The 27,627-nt window shown below is 42.2% G+C and overlaps 1 protein-coding gene across 4 annotated transcripts in view; it reads left to right on the top strand.

Moving 5' to 3' along the window:
• The window catches only part of LOC128687354 (large neutral amino acids transporter small subunit 2), a 148,037-nt gene that overhangs the window by 99,935 nt on the left and 20,475 nt on the right, over positions 1 to 27,627 (top strand). For all 4 annotated transcript variants that reach the window (XM_070093668.1, XM_070093794.1, XM_070093730.1 and 1 more), the window contains 2 exons: positions 19,259 to 19,480; positions 27,294 to 27,519. In XM_070093668.1, the coding sequence (XP_069949769.1) occupies positions 19,259 to 19,480; positions 27,294 to 27,519 (448 nt within the window). The remainder of the gene's footprint in view (positions 1 to 19,258; positions 19,481 to 27,293; positions 27,520 to 27,627) is intronic.

Raw genomic sequence — 27,627 nt, 5'->3', positions numbered from 1 at the left:
GGCCAGTACAACATGGGTTCGAATCCTTGGCTAGCGCAGTGTTGTTATTGATCAATGCTTCACGTTCGTGGTTACAATAATATATATATTTTATTTAAAGACAAAATACAATGAGAAAAATGTCTCGGTGTTGGTAGTGTTGCAACTCACAGGTATAAATTTAGAATAGTTTCTCTCTTCAGAGGTTTAGTTGTTGTCGTCATGTACTAGGTACAGATTTGTTCAGTGTTGTTGTTGGCGTTGGCAGTTTGTCAAGGGGTTCTTTATTTGTTGTGTTTGGTAGTGAAAATCGTTGTTGTTTTTTATTTGTGGAAATTCAGTTTTGCTGTTAATTGGTCTGTGAAAATTATTTTTTTAGTGTCGTTTTAAAACTTAGTTTTTGATATACGTTTGATAAGTTTCGAGAGTTTTTCCACTCCCGGAGCCCGGCCATGGGCCAGGCTCGTCTGGTGGCTTGACTTGTATTATGGAATGGAGTAATTATGGTATATTTTTAATATTTTTTTTTATATGGAAATGCTTTATATTTATGATAGATGGATTACAGGTGGAAAACCTGGATAATGTCCCCTTAAAAAATAGATTTAGAGTTATGGATGAGTGGAACAAACTCCTGAGTAACGCCATTGAAGCTAAAACGTTGTGTAGCTTTAAAAATAGGTTAGATACACGAGTAGGTGTGAGTTGGACCTGACTGGCTTGGGCCAGTAGGTGACTTGGACCTGCCTAGCATGGGCCGGCAGGCCTGCTGCAGCGCTCTTTCTTTCTTATGTCCGCCAAATAGTAACGTGCCAGGTGTAAACTAGTGACGCTTATCTTAGTGGTGGAGAAAAAAGTAGCTTTTAGGTATATTTCAGGAATCGTCATAAATTTTAAGAGTCTTGGTGACCACAAGGTTTGATAAATGGTTTTGAAAACCGGCAAGTTGAAGAATGAGACACTTATATAACATATGGGAATCTTTATTGAAGGAATGTTTGGCCACACACTGGCTTTATCAGTCCAATACAAAGCAGAGCGGTGTAAGGAGAGGAGGAGTTTGAGGTAATCAGTCCCTCAGCCTGGAGTCGATGTGTTCAGTCCATCAGTCTTAATTGATGCAGTTAGCAACATCGATTCCAGACTGAGGGACTGATTACCTCAAACTCCTCCTCTCCTTACACCGTTCTTTGTTTTGGACTGATGGAGCCACTGTGTGCCGAAACATTTCCTCAATAAAGATTCCCATATGTTGCTTAAGTGTCTCATTCTTCAACCATGAGGTTGTTTCTTCACCTCCTGATGGACGAGTTGGACCTGTGATCCACTGAGCTGTTGTGACATCTCTGTGACTTGTGATAAACGAGTCTAGTGGAGCTTTGGCAAGTATGTAGAGCTTCACCTGTGGCCCGTGCACCGTGCATGGGACCTGATAACCTCGGTCAAAAAATCTTTTCCTACCTCCCCCCGGGAAAATTTATTTTTAAGAAATAAAAATTCGGAAGAGAATTTCAGACACAACCATACCACTCGATGGAGCAGGCAAACAAGACGCCAGTAACCTGAACAAACAAAACGCCAGTAACCTGAACAAACAAGACGCCAGTAACCTGAACAGACAAGCGTATTCAATAAGATACATTGCGTAAAAGATGATTTGATGTAATTTCTTGTACTACGGGGTAACTATGTCGGAACCTCAACAGCCACAAATACTCCATAGCTGGAGTTTCGGTGGCAGGGAGAGTCAGACGTCACTCTGGACTCAGGTCTAGCTAATTACATGTTCATTTTTCCACTATAATTACCCTGTCCATAATTACTATCACATTTGCTTTGTTTCGTAAGGTGAAGTCCAGGATCTTTCCTTAATTCATGGTATAACTTCACCTTACGAAACAAACAAAGCAAATGCGATAGTAATTATGGACAAGGTAGATTATAGTGGAAAAATGAACATGTTATTAAAAGACGGGGGAATTTACGTGCCCCTTAAGCCCTGGTACTATGTCTACCAATCATAACCTTCTTCTTACCAACCTATTCTTTCCCTATCCCCACTCCCCCGCTTCCCCCTACAAGAGTCTTACCTGAGCTCTCTGTCTTGGTCTCGGGCAGCGATGGCTGCAGCTCCACGCCCGTCTTGTTCAAGAGCTGACAGTGATATTTATCCTGTGGGACCATTACTCGTTTAATTGACATTCTGGGTTCATGGCTATCAGACGTCGAGAAATGACTGACCTTCCTGCAGGCCATCTTATTGCCAACATTCAAGTCCTAGACCCAGATTGTTGACCTCCATGGCTAGTTGCAAGAACTGTGCCGAGCTTTTGCAGGTGTGTGTGTGTGTGTGTGTGTGTGTGTGTGTGTGTGTGTGTGTGTGTGTGTGTGTGTTTGTGTTTGAGAGTGGAAGGGAGAGAGGGAGGTTACCTGGAGGTTATTCCGGGGATCAACGCCCCCGCGGCCCGGTCCATTACGGATCAGGGCCTGATCAACTAGTCTGTCACTGCTGGCCGCACGCAGTCCAACGTACGAGCCACAGCCCAGCTGATCCGGCACGGGAGGGAGAAAGAAAATAGCCTCTCAACTCTCTGCTATGGAGGTGGCCTCCATACCTTATAACACTGTCATCACATTTGCAAGGATGTTAAGAATGTGTTAACATAGAAATAAAAATGATTTCAATTGCAGCTCTGGTAAATGAGCTAACTTGTGCAATGTCGGTGATTATGCTGCAATCTCTCTCTCTCTCTCTCTCTCTCTCTCTCTCTCTCTGACGATCGTGATTTGTATTTTTTAGTAATTCATATTCTGGTTTTCTTGTATATCGTGGCTAGCAGTCTGACGACACACAGCCTGTTGAACCAGCTGGTGACTGGTCACCCGTCAGTCTGCCAACATCAACATCTCGTGTGGGAGACGTGTTTGCGACACCAGCCAAGGTCGATAATCTGACTGTGAGATTTTGACGTCACTTCGTTCGTGAGATCACCTGTAGCAATCCGTGTCATAATCCACGTGGCAGTCCGTGTCAGTCTGAGAGTGTTTTACCTGTCACCGGGTCTCGAGTGTTGTGTGTAATCTGATGCCGGGTCTGCAGGTTCGAATCCTGTTGTGGATTGAAAGAGAATATTCGTAAATAATTCTCCCGGTTGCGAATTGTTAAGCATATATAATTTGTAATATATATATGACGAAATCTACGTTGGTTGGAGAAACCTAAGAAAATGTTGGTGTAAGATTTACGCTAAATGTTTATTGAAATCTCTGATGAAATTTGTAACTTAAATGTGAGTGAGCGTTTGGTAATGTGTGTGGTCTAGCACCTTCCTTGCGGCGTGTGCCTGTATATTGAATTAAGCCATTTGTGGGTTAATTGTGTAATGTTGCAGCTACAATGATATAGTGACACGTCTTGCTGGCTCCGTCTTTTGACCACCAGTGACCAACTTAATTCCTAGCTTCGTGGTCACGTAAAAACATAAACACTGCAGCAGACCTACTGGCCCATACAAGGCAAGTCCTTATCAAAACCACCCATTTCCACTCACACCAACTCTGGATGAATAAACCTCCGCTTATTCATCCATTCAGAAAAAAATACCACAGATCTACGTTTTTATCTACCACGTTGTACTAAAACTCTCATACCTTCCTCTATCCACTGGACCTGATCCCATTAGTACCTCACCTTTGATATACCTTCGATGAGTTCCGAGAGCTTTTTCCTTCTCTCGCAACCCGGCCATAGACCAGGCTCGTTTGGTGCTTGATTGGTCAACCAGGCTGTTGCTACTGGTGCTCCTCCGACCCACATATCCATCACGGCCTGGTTGATCTGGCACCTGGTGAAAATACCTGTCCAATTTCCTCTTGAAGATTTCTACACTTGTCCCAGCAGTGTTTCTGATATCTCCTGCAAGATGTTAAGTAGTCTTGGGCCACGGACGTTGATACAGTGCTTCCTTATTGTGCCCACTTCACTCCTGCTTTCACTGGGTTTATTTTGAACTTCCACCCATATCTCTCACTCCAGTATGTTGTGGCAGTGTGCAGGTTTCATTATCGCATTTTATCCACTCTTCTGTAAAAAACAGTCTTTATCTCTACAAGTACATGTATACAGGCCTAGATGACATCAATGGCAGACTACAACATAGAAAGCCGCTTGTTATGCAAAGCATTTAGGGCAAATTAGGTAAATTTTGTCCCAGGATGCGACCCACACCAGTCGACTAACACCCCGCCTTACTGATGGGTGAACATAGACAACCGGTGTAATAAAACACGCCCAATGTTTCTACCCTTGCCGGGAATCAAACCCGGACACTCACCGTGTGAAACGAGAGCTTTTGCCACCAGGTCACGGGCCACCGTGGTTCTTCTGCTAGCTCTTTCAGTTCTGGTACCAGTCTTGTTGCGAATCTTCGGAGCTTCTTAAGCATTGTTACGCCCTTACTAGTGTAGAGTGCTGCATGCTGGTTCTGTATGGTGCTGCATGCTGGTGCTGTATGGTGCTGCATGCTGGTGCTGTATGGTGCTGCATGCTGGTGCTGTATGGTGCTGTATGCTGGTTCTGTATGGTGCTGCATGCTGGTTCTGTATGATGCTGTTGCTGTATGGTGCTGCATGCTGGTGCTGTATGGTGCTGCATGCTGGTGCTGTATGGTGCTGCATGCTGGTGCTGTATGGTGTTGCATGCTGGTGCTGTATGGTGCTGCATGCTGGTTCTGTATGGTGCTGCATGCTGTTGCTGTATGGTGCTGCATGCTGGTGCTGTATGGTGCTGCATGCTGGTGCTATATGGTGCTGTATGCTGGTTCTGTATGGTGCTGCATGCTGGTGCTGTATGGTGCTGCATGCTGGTGCTGCATGCTGGTGCTGCATGCTGGTGCTGTATGCTGGTGCTGCATACTGGCGCTGTATGCTGGTGCTGTATGCTGGTGTTGTATGCTGGTGCTGTATGCTGGTGTTGTATGCTGGTGCTGCATGCTGGTGCTGCATGCTGGTGCTGCATGCTGGTGCTGTATGCTGGTGCTGTATGCTGGTGCTGTATGCTGGTGCTGCATGCTGGCGCTGTATGCTGGCGCTGTATGCTGGTGCTGCATGCTGGTGCTGCATCCTGGTGCTGCATGCTGGTGCTATATGCTGGTGCTGTATGCTGGCGCTGTATGCTGGCGCTGTATGCTGGTGCTGCATGCTGGTGCTGCATGCTGGTGCTGTATGCTGGTGCTGTATGCCGGTGCTGCATGCTGGTGCTGTACCTGGTTACCTGGAGGTTATTCCGGGGATCAACGCCCCCGCGGCCCGGTCCATGACCAGGCCTCCCGATGGATTAGGGCCTGATCAACTAGGCTGTTACTGCTGGCCGCACGCAGTCCAACGTACGAGCCACAGCCCGGCTGATCCGGCACTGACTTTAGGTATCTGTCCAGCTCTTTCTTGAAGGCAGCCAGGGGTTTATTGGCAATTCCCCTGATGCTTGATGGGAGGCTGTTGAACAGTCTTGGGCCCCGGACACTTATGGTGTTTTCCCTTAGTGTACCAATGGCGCCCCTACTTTTTATTGGGGGCATTTTGCATCGCCTGCCCAGTCTTTTACTTTCGTAGGGAGTGATTTCTGTGTGCAGATTTGGGACCATTCCCTCCTGCGTTCCAACGAGTACAAGTCAAGTGCTTCCAAGCGTTCCCAGTAGTTAAGGTGCTTGACAGAACTTATACGTGCAGTAAAGTATCTCTGTACACACTCTAGATCTGCGATTTCGCCTGCTTTGAATGGAGATGTTAATGTACAGCAGTATTCCAGCCTAGAGAGAAAAAGTGATTTGAAAAGGATCATCATTGGCTTGGCATCTCTCGTTTTGAACGTTCTCATTATCCATCCTATCATTTTCTTTGCAAGTGCGATCGTGGCACTGTTGTGATCCTTGAAAGTGAGATCCTCAGACATTACTACTCCCAGGTCCCTTACATTATTTTTCCGCTTTATTGTATGGCCGGAGTCAGTAGTATACTCTGTTCTAGTTATTATCTCCTCCAGTTTTCCATAACGGAGTAGTTGGAATTTGTCCTCATTGAACATCATATTGTTTACCGTTGCCCACTGGAAAACTTTGTTTATATCTTCTTGGAGGTTAACCGCGTCCTCAGCAGATGACAGCCTCATGCAGATCCTAGTATCATCCGCAAAGGATGATACGGTGCTGTGATGTATATCTCTGTCTATGTCTGATATGAGGATGAGGGATAAGATGGGAGAGAGTACTGTGCCTTGTGGAACAGAGCTCTTCACTATGGCAGCCTCCGATTTAACTCTGTTGACCACTAGTCTTTGTGTTCGATTTGTTAGGAAGTTGAAGATCCATCTCCCCACTTTCCCAGTTATTCCTTTAGCACGTATTTTATGGGCTATTACGCCATGATCGCATTTGTCAAATGCTTTTGCAAAGTCTGTATATTACATCTGCATTCTGATTTTCTTCCAGTGCATCCAAGGCCATATCATAGTGATCCAGTAGTTGTGAGAGGCAGGAGCGACCTGCCCTGAACCCATGTTGCCCTGGATTGTGCAGATTTTGGGAATCCAGGTGATTTGCAATCCTGCTTCTTAGCACTCTTTCAAAGATTTTTATGATGTGGGACGTCAGAGCTATTGGTCTATAGTTCTTAGCTAATGCTTTGCTGTAACCTTTATGGAGTGGGGCTATATCCGTTGTTTTAAGTGACTGTGGAATTTCACCCATGTCCAAGCTCCTCCTCCATAGTGTACTTAGGGCACGCGAGAGGGGTTTCTTGCAGTTCTTAATGAAAACAGAGTTCCACGAGTCTGAGCCCGGGGCTGAGTGCATGGGCATGTTGTCATTGGCTTTTTCGAAATGTATCGGAGTTAGGGTAATGTCGGAAATCTGGCATACATTTATGGAGTTTTGAGGCTCATTCATGAAGAAATCATTTGGGTCGTCGATCCTCAGACCGATTAGTGGTTCACTAAACAGAGTCGTACTGGTGCTGCATGCTGGTGTTGTATGCTGGTGCTGCATGCTGGTGCTGCATGCTGGTGCTGCATGCTGGCGCTGCATGCTGGTGCTGCATGCTGGTGCTGCATGCTGGTGCTGCATGCTGGTGCTGCATGCTGGCGCTGCATGCTGGTGCTGCATGCTGGTGCTGCATGCTGGTGGTGCATGTTGGCGCTGCATGCTGGTGCTGCATGTTGGCGCTGCATGCTGGTGCTGCATGCTGGTGCTGCATGTTGGCGCTGCATGCTGGTGCTGCATGTCTCAGTAGTAGTAACCAGTTACCAGTAACCACTGTACCAGTAGTTGACTCACGACAAACCGTCTCTGCCTGAGTCACTGTCTGAACTCATATTGTGCTGACCTAGCAGTATTCAAAGACCCCCTCACATATGGGTACTGTGGGCGGCCAGGCAGTGTTACGAGAGGAGCAAGGAGACAAGGTACGGCTGTAAGGGCGCTCTCCACATTATTTGTAATTATACGTACTACCAGCCTACGTGAGTATTTCTTTACCCAATCCACGTGTTCGAACTCCCACATGATACATGTTGGCGCTGCATGCTGGTGCTGCATGCTGGTGCTGCATGCTGGTACATGCTGGTATTGCATGCTGGTGTTACATGCTGGTGTTGCATGCTGGTGCTGCATGCTGGTGTTGCATGCTGGTGTTGCATGCTGGTGCTGCATGTTGGTGCTGCATGTTGGTGCTGCATGCTGGTGCTGCATGCTGGTGCTGCATGTTGGTGCTGCATGCTGGTGCTGCATGTTGGTGCTGCATGCTGGTGCTGCATGTTGGTGCTGCATGTTGGTGCTGCATGCTGGTGCTGCATGTTGGTGCTGCATGCTGGTGCTGCATGCTGGTGCTGCATGTTGGTGCTGCATGTTGGTGCTGCATGTTGGTGCTGCATGCTGGTGCTGCATGTGGGTGCTGCATGTTGGTGCTGCATGTTGGTGCTGCATGCTGGTACTGCATGCTGGTGCTGCATGCTGGTGCTGCATGTGGGTGCTGCATGCTGGTGCTGCATGTTGGTGCTGCATGTTGGTGCTGCATGTTGGTGCTGCATGCTGGTGCTGCATGTGGGTGCTGCATGTGGGTGCTGCATGTTGGTGCTGCATGTTGGTGCTGCATGCTGGTACTGCATGCTGGTGCTGCATGCTGGTGCTGCATGTGGGTGCTGCATGCTGGTGCTGCATGCTGGTGCTGCATGTTGGTGCTGCATGTTGGTGCTGCATGCTGGTGCTGCATGTTGGTGCTGCATGCGGGTGCTGCATGCTGGTGCTGCATGCTGGTGCTGCATGCTGGTGCTGCATGTTGGTGCTGCATGCGGGTGCTGCATGCTGGTGTTGCATGCTGGTGCTGCATGCGGGTGCTGCATGCTGGTGCTGCATGCTGGTGCTGCCTGCTGGTGCTGCATGCTGGTGCTGCATGCTGGTGCTGCATTCTATGTAACTCTTCTTATATTTCCTGCACAGAACCTTAAGAAAATATTTCTGTTTAAAATTACAGTAAACTGTTCCTACGGTTTCTAACTACATCTTCTTCTGGCGAGAGTTATACAGTACACATTAGCTGCGGCCAGCAGTAACAGCCTCACCGATCAGGCCCTGATCCATCAGGAGGCCGGGTCATGGACCGGGCCGCGGGGGCGTTGATCCCCGGAATGCCCTCCAGGTAGACTTCAAGTAGGTTCCGGTGATATGTTCGATGTTGTGTTTACCCATGATCTTTCCTTATACGATATCTTAGGTGTTGTACCTACCAGACTCCTGGTATAGCATCTGTTATAGAATCTGTGTAGAACCTGTAATGATGACTTAGACACATGTGCAACATCTGGGTATATTTTTTCTGTAGACATCTCTCCAACCAGCGGCTTTATCAATACAATACAGTAGACTGAAGAGGTAGAAGATATGGTAATCAGTCCCTCAGCCTATGGTATTATATAACATTGATAAAACCTGTAATATTGTGTGTAGTATACAGGGTAACCCAAAAGTCTGGACATGTAGGCGAAATTGCATTTTTGTAATATGCAATACTTTTAATGAATAATATCTTCAATAAGTTGTCCACCATTAGCGATGCAAAGTTGAACTCGCTTTGCAAGATTTATATTAACACGATGCAGTAACTCCGGTAACTGCGGGGAAAAAAAACAATATTAGTAATATATCCTGTGTCCAGACTTTTGAGTCAATCTCTAGATGCTGTCATGTAGTCTATTAGGCAGGTCTTGTGTTTCAGTTTTTGGTATACAGTCTGGTGGGAAAAAAAAACTCGGTATGGCAACGGGAACAATTCCCCGAGACCCGTATTGATGACCTTCGTAACGCGACCGTAGTCCAAGACGAACTGAAGAATCATTTTTGGTGAATCTTTAGTGAAGTGTAGTTAAACCCGCTGCTGGTGCAGCTCTGTAGAATCTTGTGGCAAGTTTTACAATACTTAAACGACTTCTTAGTATACGCGAAAATATGGCGAACCAATGGGCGTCAACATTTAAGAGATTACTGTAAACAGATATGGCTTTTTATATCCCCTCCCTCTTTATATATTTTTAATATGGCTGGTCCTGGGGTTTGAGGCTATACTGGATTACATAACACAAGTGTGTTATGTGTGTCTTGGCGTGTTCAGCTTGCACGTATTTGTGCGGCTGTCGCCAAGAGGACCTTCAGAATTTTCCTGGTGTAAATTTGTCATGAATTATGTATCTTACGTTCTATGAAGCACAATACAAGGAACTTCAGACATTCCCAATAATTTTGATGTTTGAATGAATTTACGTGGGCAGTGATATTCTCTGTACATTCCTTAGTTCTGCGTGTGCAGAAATATTCCAGTCAAGAGAACTCAAGTGACGCAGAGTAACAGCATTGCCTTTGAATCTTTCTCTTTCTCGTGACTCGCGAAATCGTAATAACACTACTGTAAACAAATCGCGAAACGGATGGGGGAATTGAGCCCATGGCAGTGAGTCCTAACTCGTAGGCCAGTGCGTTAACCACTCGGCCTGTGAGTTTATTTTTAGGACACTCTTGCCATGGGTTCAAACCTCACCTACCTGGAGGTTACCTGGAGGTTATTCCGGGGATCAACGCCCCCGCGGCCCGGTCCATGACCAGGCCTCCCGATGGATCAGGGCTTGATCAACAAGGCTGTTACTGCTGGCCGCACGCAGTCCAACATACGAGCCACAGCCCGGCTGATCCGGCACTGACTTTAGGTATCTGTCACCTGTTCCATGATTTATCTTTCTCTTTTAAATCTAGTTATCCATCTTATCAACGTGCTTGTGCTTGTAATAGCAACACTGCTATAACCCTTGTAACACCTACTGACATTTACACTCCTAGGTCACATGTATTCCTCTTCTCTAGCGAGTGGTTTGACGTACAAAGCTTCTTTCACCTATGTGCCGGATATTTATGTATTGTTCCAGTCACGGTATTGTTCATTTTCTGAGTGATTTGCGCTTGTTTTATATTCTCCTCCTGTTTTTAATTATTTTTTTTTAACGGCGTTCCAGCTGATTTTTTTCCCTTATAGAAGATCACATAGTTTTCTGTGGCCCAAAGCAAGATTTAATTCATATAAGCTTGGTGACTTGTTATCTCAGGATGCCACTCTCAGACAACGTCAAGTATCGTATGTCAAGAATGATTCAGTTGTGTGTTGCTGTCACACTCGAAGACAACAGGAGCTGCTCTACGATAGTTTCCATTAACCTTGTTTAAACCTTCTTGAATAAAGTAGTAGACGGAGTTTCTAAACTATGTTGTTGTATAGAGGAAATTTCTATGATCTCGTCTGTCGAATATGAGAAAGAAAGTTGAGGCTAGCAATGTGCCTTGAGGAACCGAGCTTGTTGCTTTGGCAACCTTTGACATTACTTTCTTGACTATTATTCTTTGCATCAGGTCTGTTAGAAAATTAAAAATCCATGTGCCTACTTTTAAGGTTATTTTTTAAACACATTTCATGTACTATTACACCATGATCACACTTGTAGAAGTGCTGCACACCAGCATCTCCCTGGGTCGTGCAATATATATATATATATATATATATATATATATATATATATATATATATATATATATATATATATATATATATATAATGTCGTGCCGAATAGGCAGAACTTGCGATCTTGGCTTAAATAGCAACGCTCATCTTGTCATATAGGACAAGTGAAAATTTGTGTATGCAATAATTTCGCCAAAATCATTCTGAACCTAACGAAAAAAAAATATTTCACTGTGTTTGTTTAGTATTAAATTACTGTAAACAAATCTAAAATATATTTAGTTGGGTTAGGCTAAAATAAATTGAGCTTGTTATAATAAGGTTAAGCAAGTTTTCTAAGTTCCTTTTGGTGCAAAATTATAATTTTTTACATTAACATCAATGAAAAAAATATATCTTTAAACGTATAAGAGAAAATTTTAGAAAGGACTTAAATGAGTTCTTGCTAATTGACCAGTTTTACATATTCGGCACGACATATATATTTGCAGTTGCTTTGCTGCCACCTTTGCGGTGTGCAGATATATCCGTGACTTTTAATATCATTGGGATGACTCCTGTATTCAAACTCTTTTTCTCCATAAGATGCTTCAGGCATGTGATTTTCTGTTAATTGTGATTTATGGGGTCGGTATTGCAAAATTTTTTGAAATATGAGTGAAGATTAGTGTATTGATCTCGTATATTTTTTTTTGCTGGCTTTATTTATTTATTTTGAGGTATTAAGTTATATTACTTATATGCTGGAATCCGGCATTTCGTGTACACCTCCAAGAAATTTCCCAGCAAAGGACTAGCAGCATCACTGCGGATAGTGGCCGATCATTTGCCAGCCACCTGTGATAAAATGAAGCAATTTTGGCTACAAGCGGACCAAGATTGAGAGCGAAAGTTGAAGACGACTTGACTAACGAATCTCTTGTGTTGCACTTGTCATCTGGCATCTCCCCGGAGCAGCATCCCAGTAGCTTTACCCAAGCTTTTAGGGACCACTTATGTGAGAAAATATCCAGCTGGTTTTCTCGAGCTAAGGGTTAATAATACGATAAGTGCTCCCTGAATACGATCAGCTGTGAAGCCGGCCGGGTGTGCCACGGAGGAAGACATGATTTCTAGAAAGGCCTTGATTTTTTCCCATTCAAAGAGGATCCAAAACGGTGCATTAATTTAATTAGGGCACAGTATCACTGAAGAACTGACTGCTTGACATCTCTTACGCTCTATTTGCTTTCTCGCATCCAGTTAAATACCTCTTTCAGTCGAGCAATGACGGGTCCAGATTCTTCGTAGATTTCGCTACAAGGGAAAGACTTTATAGGGCAGCGGCCTCGCCTCCTTTGAGTGGACATATTACCGTAAAGAATACTATTACATTAGTGGGACACTTATAGCACCAGCAAGCTGTTGGCCAAGACACGTGTGCAACAGCTGGGTATCTTTATTATGGAGACTTTTCATCCAGAGTGTTTTTTTTCAATTCAACTCTCATTCTGGATCGAGTATATAAGCGTCTATCTTCCTGCCACTGCTTCGGATGAGGGTTAAGGGGTGTTGAGAAATGGTTTACCAGCTAAGTTTATAGTTTAAATATAGTGAATACTTAGCTGATAAATGACAGAAAATCGTCAACACAGCCGCCCCTGCAGACGAGGTCTTGAAGTGTTGTCTTCCACTTCTTAATGGGCTGAAAAAGATTATATTATGTAAACAATAAATTACCCCTAGGGGGTGTTATGTCAGCATATTTCATTCACTGATGGCTGACTTACGTACCTGTGTGGACTCAAAAGTCCGCACCTCACTGCCGACTATAGGTTGATTACAAACTCCTTGGGACACAAGAACTGTGCAGTCCCCCGTACTACAAGAAATAAGTAACCCACCTTGCTCTTGTAGCGTGAGCTATGGTGTTCTTCACACCTTCGACAGGTATCGGTGACTTGATAGAAGCTGAAGTGTCCTTGGATGTCCACGTCTTCTATAGTCTAGGAATACGCACACTGGTACACTATGTTCCACAAGATTTGTCTTTATTGTTCACAATCTTATCACTGAAGAAGCTGATCACACTTCTCTGTAAGTGTTTATTGTGTTTTGTGAGACACTTTGTTCACACTAACGCACAGATCAATGTTCTTTGTTGGTTATCCTGGCGTCAGTGTGACTCTCAGTAGAGTCAAAAGTAATCTGAAGACGTCACAGCATCCTACACCGTCACTACCCCTAGCACATAAAGGAAAAGCTGACCTAGTACTTTTGCTTCCTTGCCACTTCCTCCATGAAGCAAAGCAGAATGTTTGATTCTTGCTGTCTTAAGCATAGACAACAATGTACACTATCTTTACCATGGTAATAAAGTGGGAGCAGGATTTTCCTTAATTGTCCTGCTAAGGTAAGAGATGGACTGTCTTTTATTAACCTACACTTTGCAACACTGGATTGCAAGGAGTGTCGGTCGCTTGACCACGTCGCATACTGGTACTGCATCTGGGATCAATTACTCGCTGTAGCAGTAAACAATATGCTTGCCCCTTCTGAGAGGGCTGGGCCCCTCAGGGCTGAAAGGGCTGAAGGGGCTAATACCCCCCCTCCTGGAGAAAATTTCTCCACAAGGGGCACGTAAGTTCCCTCGTCTTCTAATAACATGTTCATTTTTTCCACTATAATCTACCTTGTCCATAATTACTATCGCATTTGCTTTGGCTGTTTCGTAAGGTGAAGTTACAGAGGTCTGAGCTTTGCTCAGACCTCTGCAGCACTATTGTCCTCAAAGATTTGTTAAGTTATACCATGAATTAAGGAAAGATCCTGGACTTCACCTTACGAGACAGACAAAGCAAATTATATTGCCATTATGGACAAGGTAGATTATAGTGGAAAAATGAACATGTTATTAGAAGACGAGGGGAGGGAACTTGCCTACCTCTTAAGGAGGCTAAACACACATCAAGGTTGAGGGACTGATTACCTCATCTTCCGCTGTATCCCGTATATAGTCTCTGTATTAAATCGGAGAAGGTCGCTGGTTATCGAAACATGAAGGTACCCAGGTGCTGCACATACGTCTTATTCATCACGAGGAATACTTTTCAGCTCAAACCGTTGACAAGCTATTAACATTATCAACTCAATTCTTCCCTCTTGCAACATTCAGTCAAGAACTCTCGAATATTTTCTTTTCTGTTTGGGTACCACCTTTGCCTTCTGTATTGCACAGGTTGAGTAAAGGAGTTGGAGACGTCCTTATAGCCCCAGTGCCATGTGATTCTTGCGGGTTTAACGTTTAGTTTGGATCATATTATTATAATCAAAACAAAACTAGGGTCATACAGCGCTGCAGTTTTGATAATAATAACTGATAATACTATAATTCCGCCTAACTAAGGACAAGAAACTGATCATGTGGATGTTTTGAAAGTGTAACATTTGACCTATTGTGTCAAAGGTTGTATCAGCAGCAGTGACTCCCTCATCGTCCACACAGCAATGATGCAACAACATCAGCTGCTGCTGCTGCTGCCTGGGCTCCACACCTCCTTGACATGTACATTATCATCGTCAGCACTTTAATAATAATAATTTTTTATTAATTTCTGCTTATATCTTTTTCTTTTGCTTGTTTCATTATCTCTTCTTGTTATTGTTGGGAGAAGCTAACCCCGTGGTAGCCGTGAAGCTCTCGGGGAACTGAAGGGACATTATACTTGCTTCGAGGGAGGGGAAAGGCAGCTCCAGTTCCTCGGGTCAAAAGCCTTTCACCAGCATCAGTGCACTCTCTAGGAGTGACATGTGTACATATTGCGAACACCTGGAGGGTGGTTCACACTGCATGACAAACGCTGATTTAAACATTAGTGTTGTGTCAGTAACTCTGGCTGTGGTCCATACGTTGGACCCCGTGCGGCTAGCAGCAACAGCCTGGTTGTTCAGGCCGTCAACCAGGAGGTCTGGTCTGGGACCTCGAGATACACATCAACCGTGTAGCGTGACTGGCTTTACACATTACTTACGTTAGGCTAGTTAGTGCATATGCTCATTATTATTATTATTATTATTATTATTATTATTATTATTATTATTAAGGTTTATTGGTTTATTAGATTTGTAGTGTGTAGACTATACGAGGTTAATAAGACTGGATGCTGTACTCTACCGGACTGTTGTTATTAAACCCGTATGGGTCATGCAGCGTCTGGGGGAATGGAAGGCATTTATTTATTTATTTATTTATTTATTTATTAATTTGAACATGATACAGAAAAGTACAAAAGAATACAATTGAATGCAGCATGCCAAAGCCCCTTGTATGCAGAGCATTATGGGCAGGCTTAAAATTAACTTAAGATTAACTAAGCATTCCTAAACATTATTGTAAACAGATAACAATTATGCTCTAGTGAGTACTACAAAGACAGGTCATATGGTTGCATACATTGCTGTACATTCAGTAGAATGGAGTATTCTGTTAGGTAATGTAATTAAAAAATAACAAAGTTTGATTGGGTCTCAGGTTAAATATTTCTGTGATACAATCATGAGAAACATTTAAGATATACAATTTATAAGATACAATTATTCAGTATTTATTTGGTTGTGGGTGAGTAAGTGATTTTTGAGAAGAGACTTGAATTTATAAACAGATAGTGTTTCTTTTATATTCATTGGTAATGAATTCCAGATTTTAGGGCCTTTTGTGTGCATTGAGTTTTTGCATAGCGTGAGATGGACACGAGGAACATCAAAGAGTGATCTGTGCCTTGTGTTATGGTCATGTGTTCTGTTGAGGTTGGTAAGGAGACGTTTGAGGGGAGGGTTTATATCAGAGTTAAGTGTTCTATGAATGTAGTAGGTGCAGTAGTAAGTATGGATCTTTTGTATGGTGAGTAGGTTTAGAGTTTTGAATATTGGTGGAGTGTGCTGCCTGCAGTGAGAATTTATCATTCTGACTGCAGCCTTTTGTTGGGTAATTAATGGTCTGAGATGGTTTATTGTTGTTGAGCCCCATGCACAAATTCCATAGCTGAGATAGGGGTAAATAAATGGGTGATATAGGGCCAGGAGGGCTGACTGTGGAACATAGTACCGTATCTTCGACAGTATGCCTACGGTCTTGGATTTTTTTTTGGAAATTTGTTGTATATGTGTTTGAAATTTGAGTATTATCAAGGTGGATTCCTAAAAATTTTCCATCTGTGAATTTTGTGATAGGTGATCCGTTTATCATTATGTTAAGAGGGACGTATGTAGCTCTGTTACCAAACTGAATGAAGTAGGTTTTGTCAATGTTTAGAGTAAGTTTGTTAGTACTCATCCAGGTAGATATTTTCTGTAATTCGGTATTTACAGTATTGGCTAGCGTGACTGGGCTCGGGTGAGAGAAGACGTATGTAGTGTCATCTGCAAATAGTGTGGGTTTGAGTAGTTGCGATGCATTTGGTAGGTCATTTATGTATATGAGAAAGAGTAGAGGGCCTAGGACACTTCCCTGTGGGACACCAACTGTAATTGGCTGTGCGGAAGAATTTGCCCCGTTTGTGTACACATATTGGCTTCTGTTGCTGAGGTAAGACTTTAGGTAGTTGAGGGAGTGCCCTCTTATACCATAGTGCGACAATTTTATATGGAGCAAGTTATGGTCAACTGTATCAAAAGCTTTACGCAAGGCAATGAAGATCCCCAGTGGGACTTCTTTTTTCTCTATTGCACAATATATATTTGTTCTAACATGTGTATAATAGCATCATTAGTATTTTTATTAGGCCTGAACCCAAATTGACAGGGGTCGAGTATGTTGTGCGAGATGAGGTAGGAATAGATTCGCTTATGAATTAATTTTTCGAAGATTTTAGAGAGAGGGTGTAAGTTGGATATTGGCCTATAGTTATTCAAGTCTGTTTGGTCTCCTCCTTTATGGATCGGGGTGACCCTTGCTATTTTGAGAACTGTAGGGAAGGTAGAGGATTCTATGGATTTGTTAAAGAGTGTTGCAATGATTGGTGATAGTACTTGTGACGCTTTTTTTGTATATAAAGGGTGGTAAGGTATTTAAATCTCCTGCCTTGTTTTTTAGTGTATTGATAATAAGGGAGACTTCAGTAGGGTTAGTCGGAGCTAGGAACAGTGTGTTCGGGTAGTTGCCAGTGAGGTAGTCATTGGGTGGGGTATCTGAGCTTGGTATTTTATTGGCAAGGTTTTTTCCAATAGTGGAGAAGAAATTACTGAGTCTGTTTGCTGTTTCAGTTGGTGGGAGTTTGGGTTCATCTGGTTTTGTTAATTCAATTTCGCTATTTCGTTATATCTTTTTTGTTCCTAGAATTTCTGATAGGGTTTTCCAGGTCTTTTTTATATCACCTCGTAAGTTGGATAATCTGTTCTCATAATACAGTTTTTTAGCCCTTCTTATCAGGCTGGTTAGGATTGACGAGTAACGTTTTGTTTGGTCTCTGGTTATGTGACCCATTCTGTACTGTGTTTCGTATAGGTGCTTTGTATTTATGGATTTGAGGATGCTGGGTGTTAGCCAGGGACTGTTCAGTCTCTTAGCTGTCATCTGTTTAGTTTTTGGGGGGCAGTGCTTGTTGTAGAGGTATTGGGTCTTTTTTAGAAAATTATTAATACATTCATCAATATCTGTATAGATTTCTAGCTCAGTGTGCCAGTCAATGTTTGTTACTGCTGCTGTGAAGTTATTAATGGCTGCCTCATTGTGAAGTCTGAAAGTGACTTTAGTAGTGTCTTTGGGTAATTTCCCAAGATTTGTGATGAGGAAGGTAGGGTAGTGATCTGTGGTATTATCTGTGATTATGCCTGATTTTAAAGGGGATATGGTGTTGGCCCTGATGTGGTCTAGTAGGGAAACACTAGTTTCTGTAACTCTTGTAGGTGTTGTTACTGATGGTAGCAACATGCAGTTACTCATAGTGTTTGTGAATTCAGTAACATGTGGGTCCTGGTCTTGTAGGAGATTTATATTGAAGTCACGTGAGAGTAGTAAGTGATCTTTGTTCATGCGTGCATCAGTTATCATACTTCCTAGGTTGTCACTAAAACGGCTAATGATTGACTGTGGTACTCTGTAGATGTTTATCACTGTGAGAGGTTTTTGTAGGTATTTGGATTTGAATTTAGCTATTATATATTCCCCATGTTCATCCCTTGTGCAAGTATTAGTGATACATTCTAGTTGGTCTGAGTAGTATATGGCTGTGCCACCCCCTTGTTGATCTGGCCTACAGTTGTGTATGGCTGTGTAACCAGGAATGGCATAGACATCTGTAGTATCAGACTTTAGCCAGGTTTCAGTGAGAGTAATGATGGATATACTGGCATGCAGGGAATTTAGTAATGCTATGAGGTCATCGTAATGTTTACTTAAAGATCTGATATTGTAGTTAAAGACAGTTATGTTTTTGTTGGCTCTGAGAAGTGCCTTTGATTGTTCTGCTGTGTAGTAATTACAGTTACTGTTTGATTCATGTAAGTCATTCAATAAGAGGTTGGTATTAGGATCAATGCTTGTTATCATAAGATTTATAGTGAATCTATAGTTAGAATTAAGTATAAGACAAAGTAAATATTCTAAAGCATTCAGGCTCAATTCAAGGAACTGGAGCACAGGTCTAATTCCTTGGATCAAGAGCTCCCTCACCAGCATCAGCGAACCTCTTTTGAGGGTCTACCATACAGTATAATCCTTGAAACCAGGAATTAAAATTAGCGTAGAGTATATTCACTGACATATGCACACCTCTCTCATCATATACACCGAGAGGTCTATACATACTTTCGGTGTGTGTATATATACCGAGAACTTACTTTAATCCCCCCATTAGGGATTAAAAATATTCTTGACTGGTGAGCAGGTGACATGCAGCCTCAGTGACCCTCGTGAAGTCGACAGTTAACACTGTGTGAACTGATTAACAGGGCTTAATTCATGCTTTAGCTTCCATGACCTTACCTGGAACGTTGTTTCAGGTATGGAACTTATTCCAGAACCAGTACTTTCCTACATACTTTTTAAATATAAATTTATCTATTTTAGATCCTTATTTCAAGCTTTATTATTATTATTATTATTATTATTATTATTATTGGAACTTGAATGATTGGCCGATACTGTCCCGTCCGGGTCTTTTCCAGATGGTGACCCGGCGATTATTATTGGAGGAATCACCATAGCAGCCTCGATCATGTAGACATCTGACACCCTTCCATCTTGCTCCTACAGGAACTATGATACCCAAGAGCGGAGGCGACTATGCTTACATCCACGAAGCCTTCGGTGCCCTACCTGCCTTCCTGTACTTGTGGGTAGCGCTGGTCATCATCATGCCCACAGGCAACACCGTCATCGCTCTCACCTTCGCCAACTACATCTTACAACCACTCTTCCCCAACTGTGAGCAGCCTCCGGATGTAGCTGTGAGGCTTATCGCTGCAGCTGTTATATGTGAGTGTGCCCGCCGTATTTTAGTGGTGGTTTGTCTTTTTATATCCATGGGGAGGTGCTAAAGCCGTAAGGGTCGTGCAGCGCATGGGAAATGTTAAGTAAAATTGCGTGACTCAAATACAGGGGGAGGGAGGATACCTCCAATTCCTTGAATCAAAAGCCACTTCACCAGCATTACGGCAGCCCCCACTCCCACCCTATTGAAGGAACCCATTTGCTACTACAGGCGCATATATAGTGTATATATATATATATATATATATATATATATATATATATATATATATATATATATATATATATATATATATATATATATATATATATGTCTTTATCTTTTCTTTCTTTCAACACACCAGCCGTATCCCACCAAGGCAGGGTGGCCCAAAAGGAAAAACGAAAGTTTCTCCTTTTACATTTAGTAATATATACAGGAGAAGGGGTTACTAGCCCCTTGCTCCCGGCATTTTAGTCACCTCTTACAACACGCATGGCTTACGGAGGAAGAATTCTGTTCCACTTCCCCATGGAGATAAGAGGAAATAAACAAGAACAAGAACTAGAAAGAAAATAGAAGAAAACCCAAAGGGGTGTGCATATATATGCTTGTACATGTATGTGTAGTGTGACCTAAGTGTAAGTAGAAGTAGCAAGACGTACCTGAAATCTTGTATGTGTATGAGACAAAAAAAGACACCAGCAATCCTACCATCATGTAAAACAATTACAGGCTTCAGTTTTACACTCAATTGGCAGGACGGTAGTACCTCCCTGGGCGGTTGCTGTCTACCAACCTACTACCTAGAATATATATATATATATATATATATATATATATATATATATATATATATATATATATATATATATATATATATATATATATATATATTAATTTCTAATGACTATAGCATTTTATTGCCTCCAGTTTTTCCATTCAGCTATTTTAGTACTACTCTTATTTTAAGAAAAAAAAATGTGTTCATAATGAACTCTGAACTCTGTCTACTCGGGCCAGGTGAACTCTACCCTCTGCTGTCACTTCTGTTGGGGTTCCTGAATGCTTCTGGATTTCTCTTGATCCAAGGATTTTAAGCCCTTTCCTTAGATCAAACCTGATCACTACCATTCCCCAGGCGCTGTGTGATCTCTATGGATTTAGAACTATCTCTTGTTTATAATATAATTATTCTTGAATAAGGTTATTAAATTTTTTATGGGGTCGCCGTATCCAAGTGGGTCATTCAGTGCAAGGAGGGGTGAAGGCTCGATCCTCCGTCCGCATATAAAATTTTTATTTCTGGATGTGCCGTATATATTATAAAACTAAGGGACGTCAGGCAAGGAACAAAACATTGAAAAAACCAGCAATGCTCAAAATGCAGCATTGCATTTTCCACATTCTGTCGGTCGTTCAGAATTGTATAGTGTTGACTGCTGCTCTGCTGGCCAATCCATCTTGGCCATAATGCAGATGGTTGACTGGTTGAGCAGTAGTGTTGGAGACTGCAGAACGGGCTGCAGGCAAATGCAACGGGTCTTTGTGTTTTATTGGGTTCTGTACACCAAGTCAGATGTGCTGGAGGCGAGCCAGGGGCCAAGAGTTTTAGGGAAGAGATCTCAGCAGCTTGGTCTGTGCTCAGCGAGTGTTACAAAAAACGCGATTTCTAATAAGCATAGAGATCTCCAGTGAATACTAGAAAGGACTGCCCTTCAAGCATCCAGCCTGTTACTGGGTTTTCGTAACAATTAGTCAGTATCCTGGTCCAATTATCCATTAGAATTCAATAAGAATTATTAGTGCTTCAGGATTACAACTGGTAGGCTACTAACTAGAGAAATTAAAATTTAATAAATTTATTAATAACAAAGTCTAGAGGTATAAGATCAAAGTAAATTAAATTAATCAATTGAATATAATATAGGATACAAGTTCCTACACTTCTCTCGTGTACAGTAGTATTGTGCTGAAGGCACATATCACATTTATACGTCTTAAGTACCGTCTGGTACATTAACATTTAATAAGATATTACAAATATGTACAAGTAAGTTTGTGTGTATGTGTGTAAGTGCTCTAAGTAGTTCGCTATGTCTCAAAACTCGACTAGACTTAACTAGTGACTAAGTCCTCACATTAACTAACTTCTTGACCACCTGGCAATCAGAACAGCTTGCTTGAACAATAAAACGACTGCTAAGCCCAATAGCAATATAACAAGCAACTGCGACACAGAATCAGGATCAAGGAGATAATATAACGACACTAAGTAGGGACCATCAGCAGATCCTCCACAAAAGTTACAAAACTCCCATACTACTGAATCTAAGTTCAGCATAAGAAAATCCCCGACTGTGACAGTACACAGATACCAGTGCAAGTTAGGTCAGAAGCTACAGCTCAGGACCTGAGCTGCTCAGAGTGTCTATGCGACACACAACCTCAGTACAACGTCGAAAATCACTAAGACAATGTTCTGTGAACAGAGTTCTACAGAACCAACAACAAGAAAGCGACAGAGACGATCTGCCAATAAGGGAGAGTTAGGCACGTCTTGTCAGGAATACGTCCAACCACCAAGAGTGTCTAGCCCAGACTGACGACTACAGGTGAGGTGTGAACACCCCCACCTGATCACGTGATAGCTCCGTGGACTGTTGCTGCTCAGCAACACCGAGAAGCCGGCAGGGAAATGAACAACGAGCGATAATTACAGTAGTTAGACAATCAAGACTTGAACTATGAGCACTGAATATATATATATATATATATATATATATATATATATATATATATATATATATATATATATATGCAAAACAACCACTCTGAAAGAATAGAGAAATTCCAAGCGCTTTCGTGACTACTCCTTGATAATGTGAGTAGTCACGAAAGCGCTTGGAATTTCTCTATTCTTTCAGAGTGGTTGTTTTGCATATTCTGAAATCACCTGTTTACTGTGATCTTATTGCATATATATATATATATATATATATATATATATATATATATATATATATATATATATATATATATATAAATGTTACATCCTACCTAACAAAAGTAACTAAGTCAAATAATAATATAAAGCAATATATTTACGATTTAGCTATTATCGCAAATATAAGCAATATAAAATTATAAGAACAGGTAATATACATTATATACATTGTGACCCATTCAGGGGTCGCAACAGTGAGACATGATCCAGGTGGTCACATGCTGAACTGTGCTCAGTGCATGGGGAGTCACTGCAATAGCTGCAAGGACTAAGCTTACATTTGCTTGGCTATGCATTTTGGCTCATCTCTACGAGAAAAGTACTATTAAGGGACAGGTGTAAAATAAAAAAAAAATCGCAAAACTTGGTCAGGCGTTTTTTAGTAATAAAAATGCGAGAGACTGGCACAGTAAAAAATATCTTCCTGCCACAGAGGAAAAGAATAAAAACTAAACTCAGTCAAAAAAAAAAAAAGCTTTCCACTGGCTAGGCAGAAGAAAAGAAATAGATTGGACTTGCTGACGGAGATGGAGATAGACGGGACGAAGGTGTCATATCTTCCATGGCCCAGGAACATGGGGCTTATGTATTCTCAGAAACCGCATCTCATGTCTGACGTTGCCCGCATGTAGTCGAGGGAGGCTGAGCCATTTCCTTATCTGCATAGCACTGAGGAGCGGTAAGATTCCTAGTGTGTGTTACGCTTGACAGAGAGCGGCGTAGCCCTGGCCTTGCATGGGCAAGTGACAGTGCTACAATCACACTTTCCATAACATGGAAAGTGTGGTTGTGAGGAGAAGCCCTTCAGTTGTTGGATCCACGGTGGATCTTCATCACCCGAGGTGGGACTTTATCAAGTGCGTGATAAAGCCCTCCCACTGTGGAAGAACTTGAAATATTGTTTTTTCTTTGCTGAAAGTGTCCTGAGTTACCATGTTGCTTGACCCAGGAGGCCAGGGAGAGGTACCAGCCTCAGTGACCCCTGACAGCGACACACACTCGGTCTTCTCAGTGGTCCAAGTAGAAGCGTTCTGACTAGTTAAGAGCAGACGATCAACGTGTACTGGTTGGTTAAGATCAACTGATCAACCTCACTATTAAAGATAAAAATGATCAGAACAATCATTAGTGGATATCTAAGCGATCAGCGCGGACTGATTGGCGGGTGCCTATTTGCGGTTGAAGGGGTCGAGCCATAGCTCCTGGCCCCACCTCTTCATTGATCGCTACTAGATCCTCTCTCTCCCTGGTCCATAAGATAATATTCGAATTATTAACCCAGGGTAACCCAGGAACACCTCTATGGCTTTTGATGATTACACATCTTTCATAGCCGCTAAACTGTAGAGATCGTACAGAGCCTGGACAAGTTTGATCCGAGGAAGGGTAGTGGCGCTCCCATTGGTGGACTAGTGCATTTACGGAGAGAATGAATTGTAAGAGTGTTCTAGAAGTGCTTGAAGAAGGGAGAGAAGACAGGTAGGGGTAAATTGATGGTGTGGGGATATAAGTGATGATGGGGGGGGGGAGTGATGAGGATGAGGATGGAAGGTGTGTCGTCTAAGAGGGAGGGGGACGGAGACAGCTGGTCATCTAAGTGGGTTATTCTGACGACTTGGCGAGTATGTTGGGAAAGGCAAGCTGGTTTAACGGGCCATTACAACTGAACACTCGTGAAGCCTCGCTGACATCAGCATGGTAGTGTTAGTAGTTAAGTAGTCCCTTTGTTGCCACCTGACGTTGGCAACGACTGTGTGGAAAATTACATTTACCTGGATGAATCTCATTAGATACATACAAGTAAATGGTAACAAAGATAATTATTATTTATCAAAGTTACAGAGACAAGTAGGAATTTTTAGGACACATAGGTCGCAAAAAATGTCCCCCTTCGATACCTACCATCTCTCTCCACAAATTGCTCTAGACCTGTATTAATTGCAAATGAAATGTACATCACCAGGAATTCTGGTAAATTTAATATAAATTTGTGGACTGTATATTAAAATTAATAAATGATTACATATACACATTTATATAACAGAAGGAGAATTTATAATTATAACACTTGCCAATTAGTCTGGAGATTGTCATGTACAGAACCCCCCTCTAACTAAATTTATGATGATAATACTGGCCAGAATTACAAACATAATTTAGATAGCTTATCTGAGGTTCCTGGAGCTGTCTTGTACATCTGTTTAATGCTCAAGTTATGCAGGAATGCACATCCAACAATTTCGGCTCCTATTTGAGAGGTTTTAAGCCCAATATAACCCCTAGAGCGACGAAAATTAAGCACATTACATTAGATTATTATTATTATTATAATCAAAAAGAAGCACTAAGCCACAAGGGCTATACAGCACATTACATTAGTGCCTGTAACATTCAACAAACAATTGCGTCTCTTCCCTGCCCCCCCCCCCCCAGCGCAGGCGCAGAGCTTCCCTCTCGATTCTCTTTTTCACTTACAAATTAATTGTTATTAAATACAATGTATTACACTAATTTTCATAAAAAATACACGCTGGATTTTTCGGAAAATACATTATTTTCCACAGATTGATTAATGTCAGAACCTTAATCTGTAAATACAACGAAAAAAAGTAACGAATGACCGCACAATTATAGTCCTCTGTAAATTATTTATAATTAACTCGCCTTTATGAAGTCTACCCTTTGGTACCTTGTGTCTGGGAAGGTATCGTGTGGTTAAGTTTCTGCTCTGCTCCATCCCTTTTGTCTGTCTGTCTGTCTCTCTCTCTCTCTGTCTGTCTGTCTGTCTGTCTGTCTGTCTGTCTCTCTCTCTCTCTCTCTCTCTCTCTCTCTCTCTCTCTCTCTCTCTCTCTCTCTCTCTCTCTCTCTCTCTCACGCACACGCACCTTTGCTTACCTGATTATCTCGGTTGGTTGCATGAGATTCATGCATTCTACTTCATGTTTGACACTTGCTTCACTCTCATTCATCATGCCTAGCTGCTAGGGTATTACAGGACCCAGGATCGAATCTTGCGTTTAAACTCCTACACTGGTTACCTCTTTATATAAATAAACCACCTCGACTGTGTAAGTATTGCTATACTTAGGGGAAGCACTAAACCCATAGGGGTCATATGGCTTCTGGGAAATGAGGGGTAATCATCCTTGATCCAAAAGAAAGGAGAATAGTTCAGATTCCTTGAATGGAGACTACCTCACCAGCATCAAGGCACATTTACCCTCATGTTGAAAGGTTTAATGACTCACGAAATCGTAATGACACGATTGCAAACAAACCATATCACGGGTGGGGTTAGAACCAGCGATCAGAGAGTCTCAAGGAGGAGCCCTTCCTACTTGTCAGTTATAGTTTGGTTGCTTGGAAGCCTTGCAGTAACCGTGGCTTCATGTTTTCGCCTTCTTACATTACATTCATGAGGGATAATACAGCGCCTGGGGAATAGGTAACCAGGCTTGGTTCAAGGAATGAGAGGATAGCTGCAATTCCTTAGATTGTGAGCCCTTCAGTTGGTATCAGGGCACCGTAGTTAATGGGACCTTGTTTCTAGTCATCGTTTCAGTGCCAAAGGCTTGCCTGTTGTAGTAGGTTGGTAGATGGCAACCATCCAAGGATGTGTTGCAGTCCTGTCATTTAAGCTTGAAACAGAAGCCTATTAAACGTTTTTCACTCTGGCAAGATCTCCATTTTTTTTTTTTTTTTTTTTTTTTTTTTTTTTTTTTGTCGTGTAACCTCGAAACAAACACTGCTACGTTTTTTCCGACTGGCAAGATTGCTTGTCTTTTCTCTCTCTCTTGAATGCATAAGATGACTAATAAATTTTAAAACTTCAACTTACATTCATCATATCTTTTCTCTCCTGTTGCCAAATAGTTCTTAGTCTTGTATTATTTCCTTTTCCGTTTAAGAGATCTAGTCTGATACCGGGCTGTGGAGGAAATGATCCCACAACCAATAACAGATATTGTTTCCAGTGGCTCACACTCCTTATTTCTTTAGTATTTCTCCATAGTTCTCCTTTATTGGCATTTGTTTACCTCATTAGATGACATTCATACAATTTAAAGTATCTGCCGTGAAGCTCTTGCTTTTGTGCAGGATTTAAGAATAAGAGAAAAAAGGAAAGAGGGTGTGAATACTGCTTTGAGGAACAAATATATTTCTTTTTTTTACTGTGGAGGCCTCAGGTATTGCTTTGTTGACTTTCAAGTTCCATTTCAGGAATCGGCCTTCCATTTGCTTATTACCCTCATACTGAAAGAATTTTTTTCTTGTACATTTTGTTCCATCTTCCCTTGTCAAACAAGGTCTATTTGACCTTCTTGTCCTAGGTCTTTTAGTTCCAGGATCAGCCCAGTTGTTCCAGAACCAGCTTAGTTGTTCCGGGACCAACCTTGTGGTAAACCTCGGAACACACTATTTTTTTGTATGCTTATGAAATGATTTTGTGCTGTGTGGGGCCCAGTCCCTGGACCCATTATGTACCTCTGTAATCTTTTGACTACTGCCCACAGGATGGGTATGTGGGCAGTAGTTAACTACTAACAACTAATTTTATGGATTCGTAACATAGAAATTAATATGTAACATTTTATTTTATTCATGGAAGTGCTAAACCCACAAAGGTCATACAGCACCAGAGGAATATTCATGGGGGTTAATCAGGATGATCTGAAGAATGAGAGGTTGGGTCCAACATAGTCAGTTTCTTTAATAACTATTGTAGGTCTTTTCATGACTTAACTCTGTCATATAAAACAAAAAAAGACAGCTTCACTGATCATATCTAAAAATTTACATTATCTTTTCAGTTTTCTTAACGTGGGTGAACTGCACCAATGTAAAGTGGGCGACCAAAGTACAGGACGTTTTCACAGCAGCCAAGGTGTTGGCCCTCGTCATTATTATTGTGGCTGGTGGCTACCACCTGGCTACTGGCAACCTGGAGAACTATCAGAAACCCTTCGACAACACCAACTGGGACCTTGCTGCCTTTGCCACAGCTTTCTACCAGGGGCTATTCTCCTTTGCTGGGTGGTAAATGCCTTTGATTTTCGTTTGAGTATGTGAATAAGATGCAGTATGCAGTTTATGGCATTTACCAAGATGTTTTGTCCACAAGAGACTTGTCAGTCTTTGATGAAA

Source organism: Cherax quadricarinatus, chromosome 1, assembly GCF_038502225.1.
Source record: "Cherax quadricarinatus isolate ZL_2023a chromosome 1, ASM3850222v1, whole genome shotgun sequence".
Lineage (NCBI taxonomy): Eukaryota > Metazoa > Arthropoda > Malacostraca > Decapoda > Parastacidae > Cherax > Cherax quadricarinatus.
Note: the sequence above shows the minus strand (reverse complement) of the source record. Positions and strands in the feature narration are given on the sequence as shown.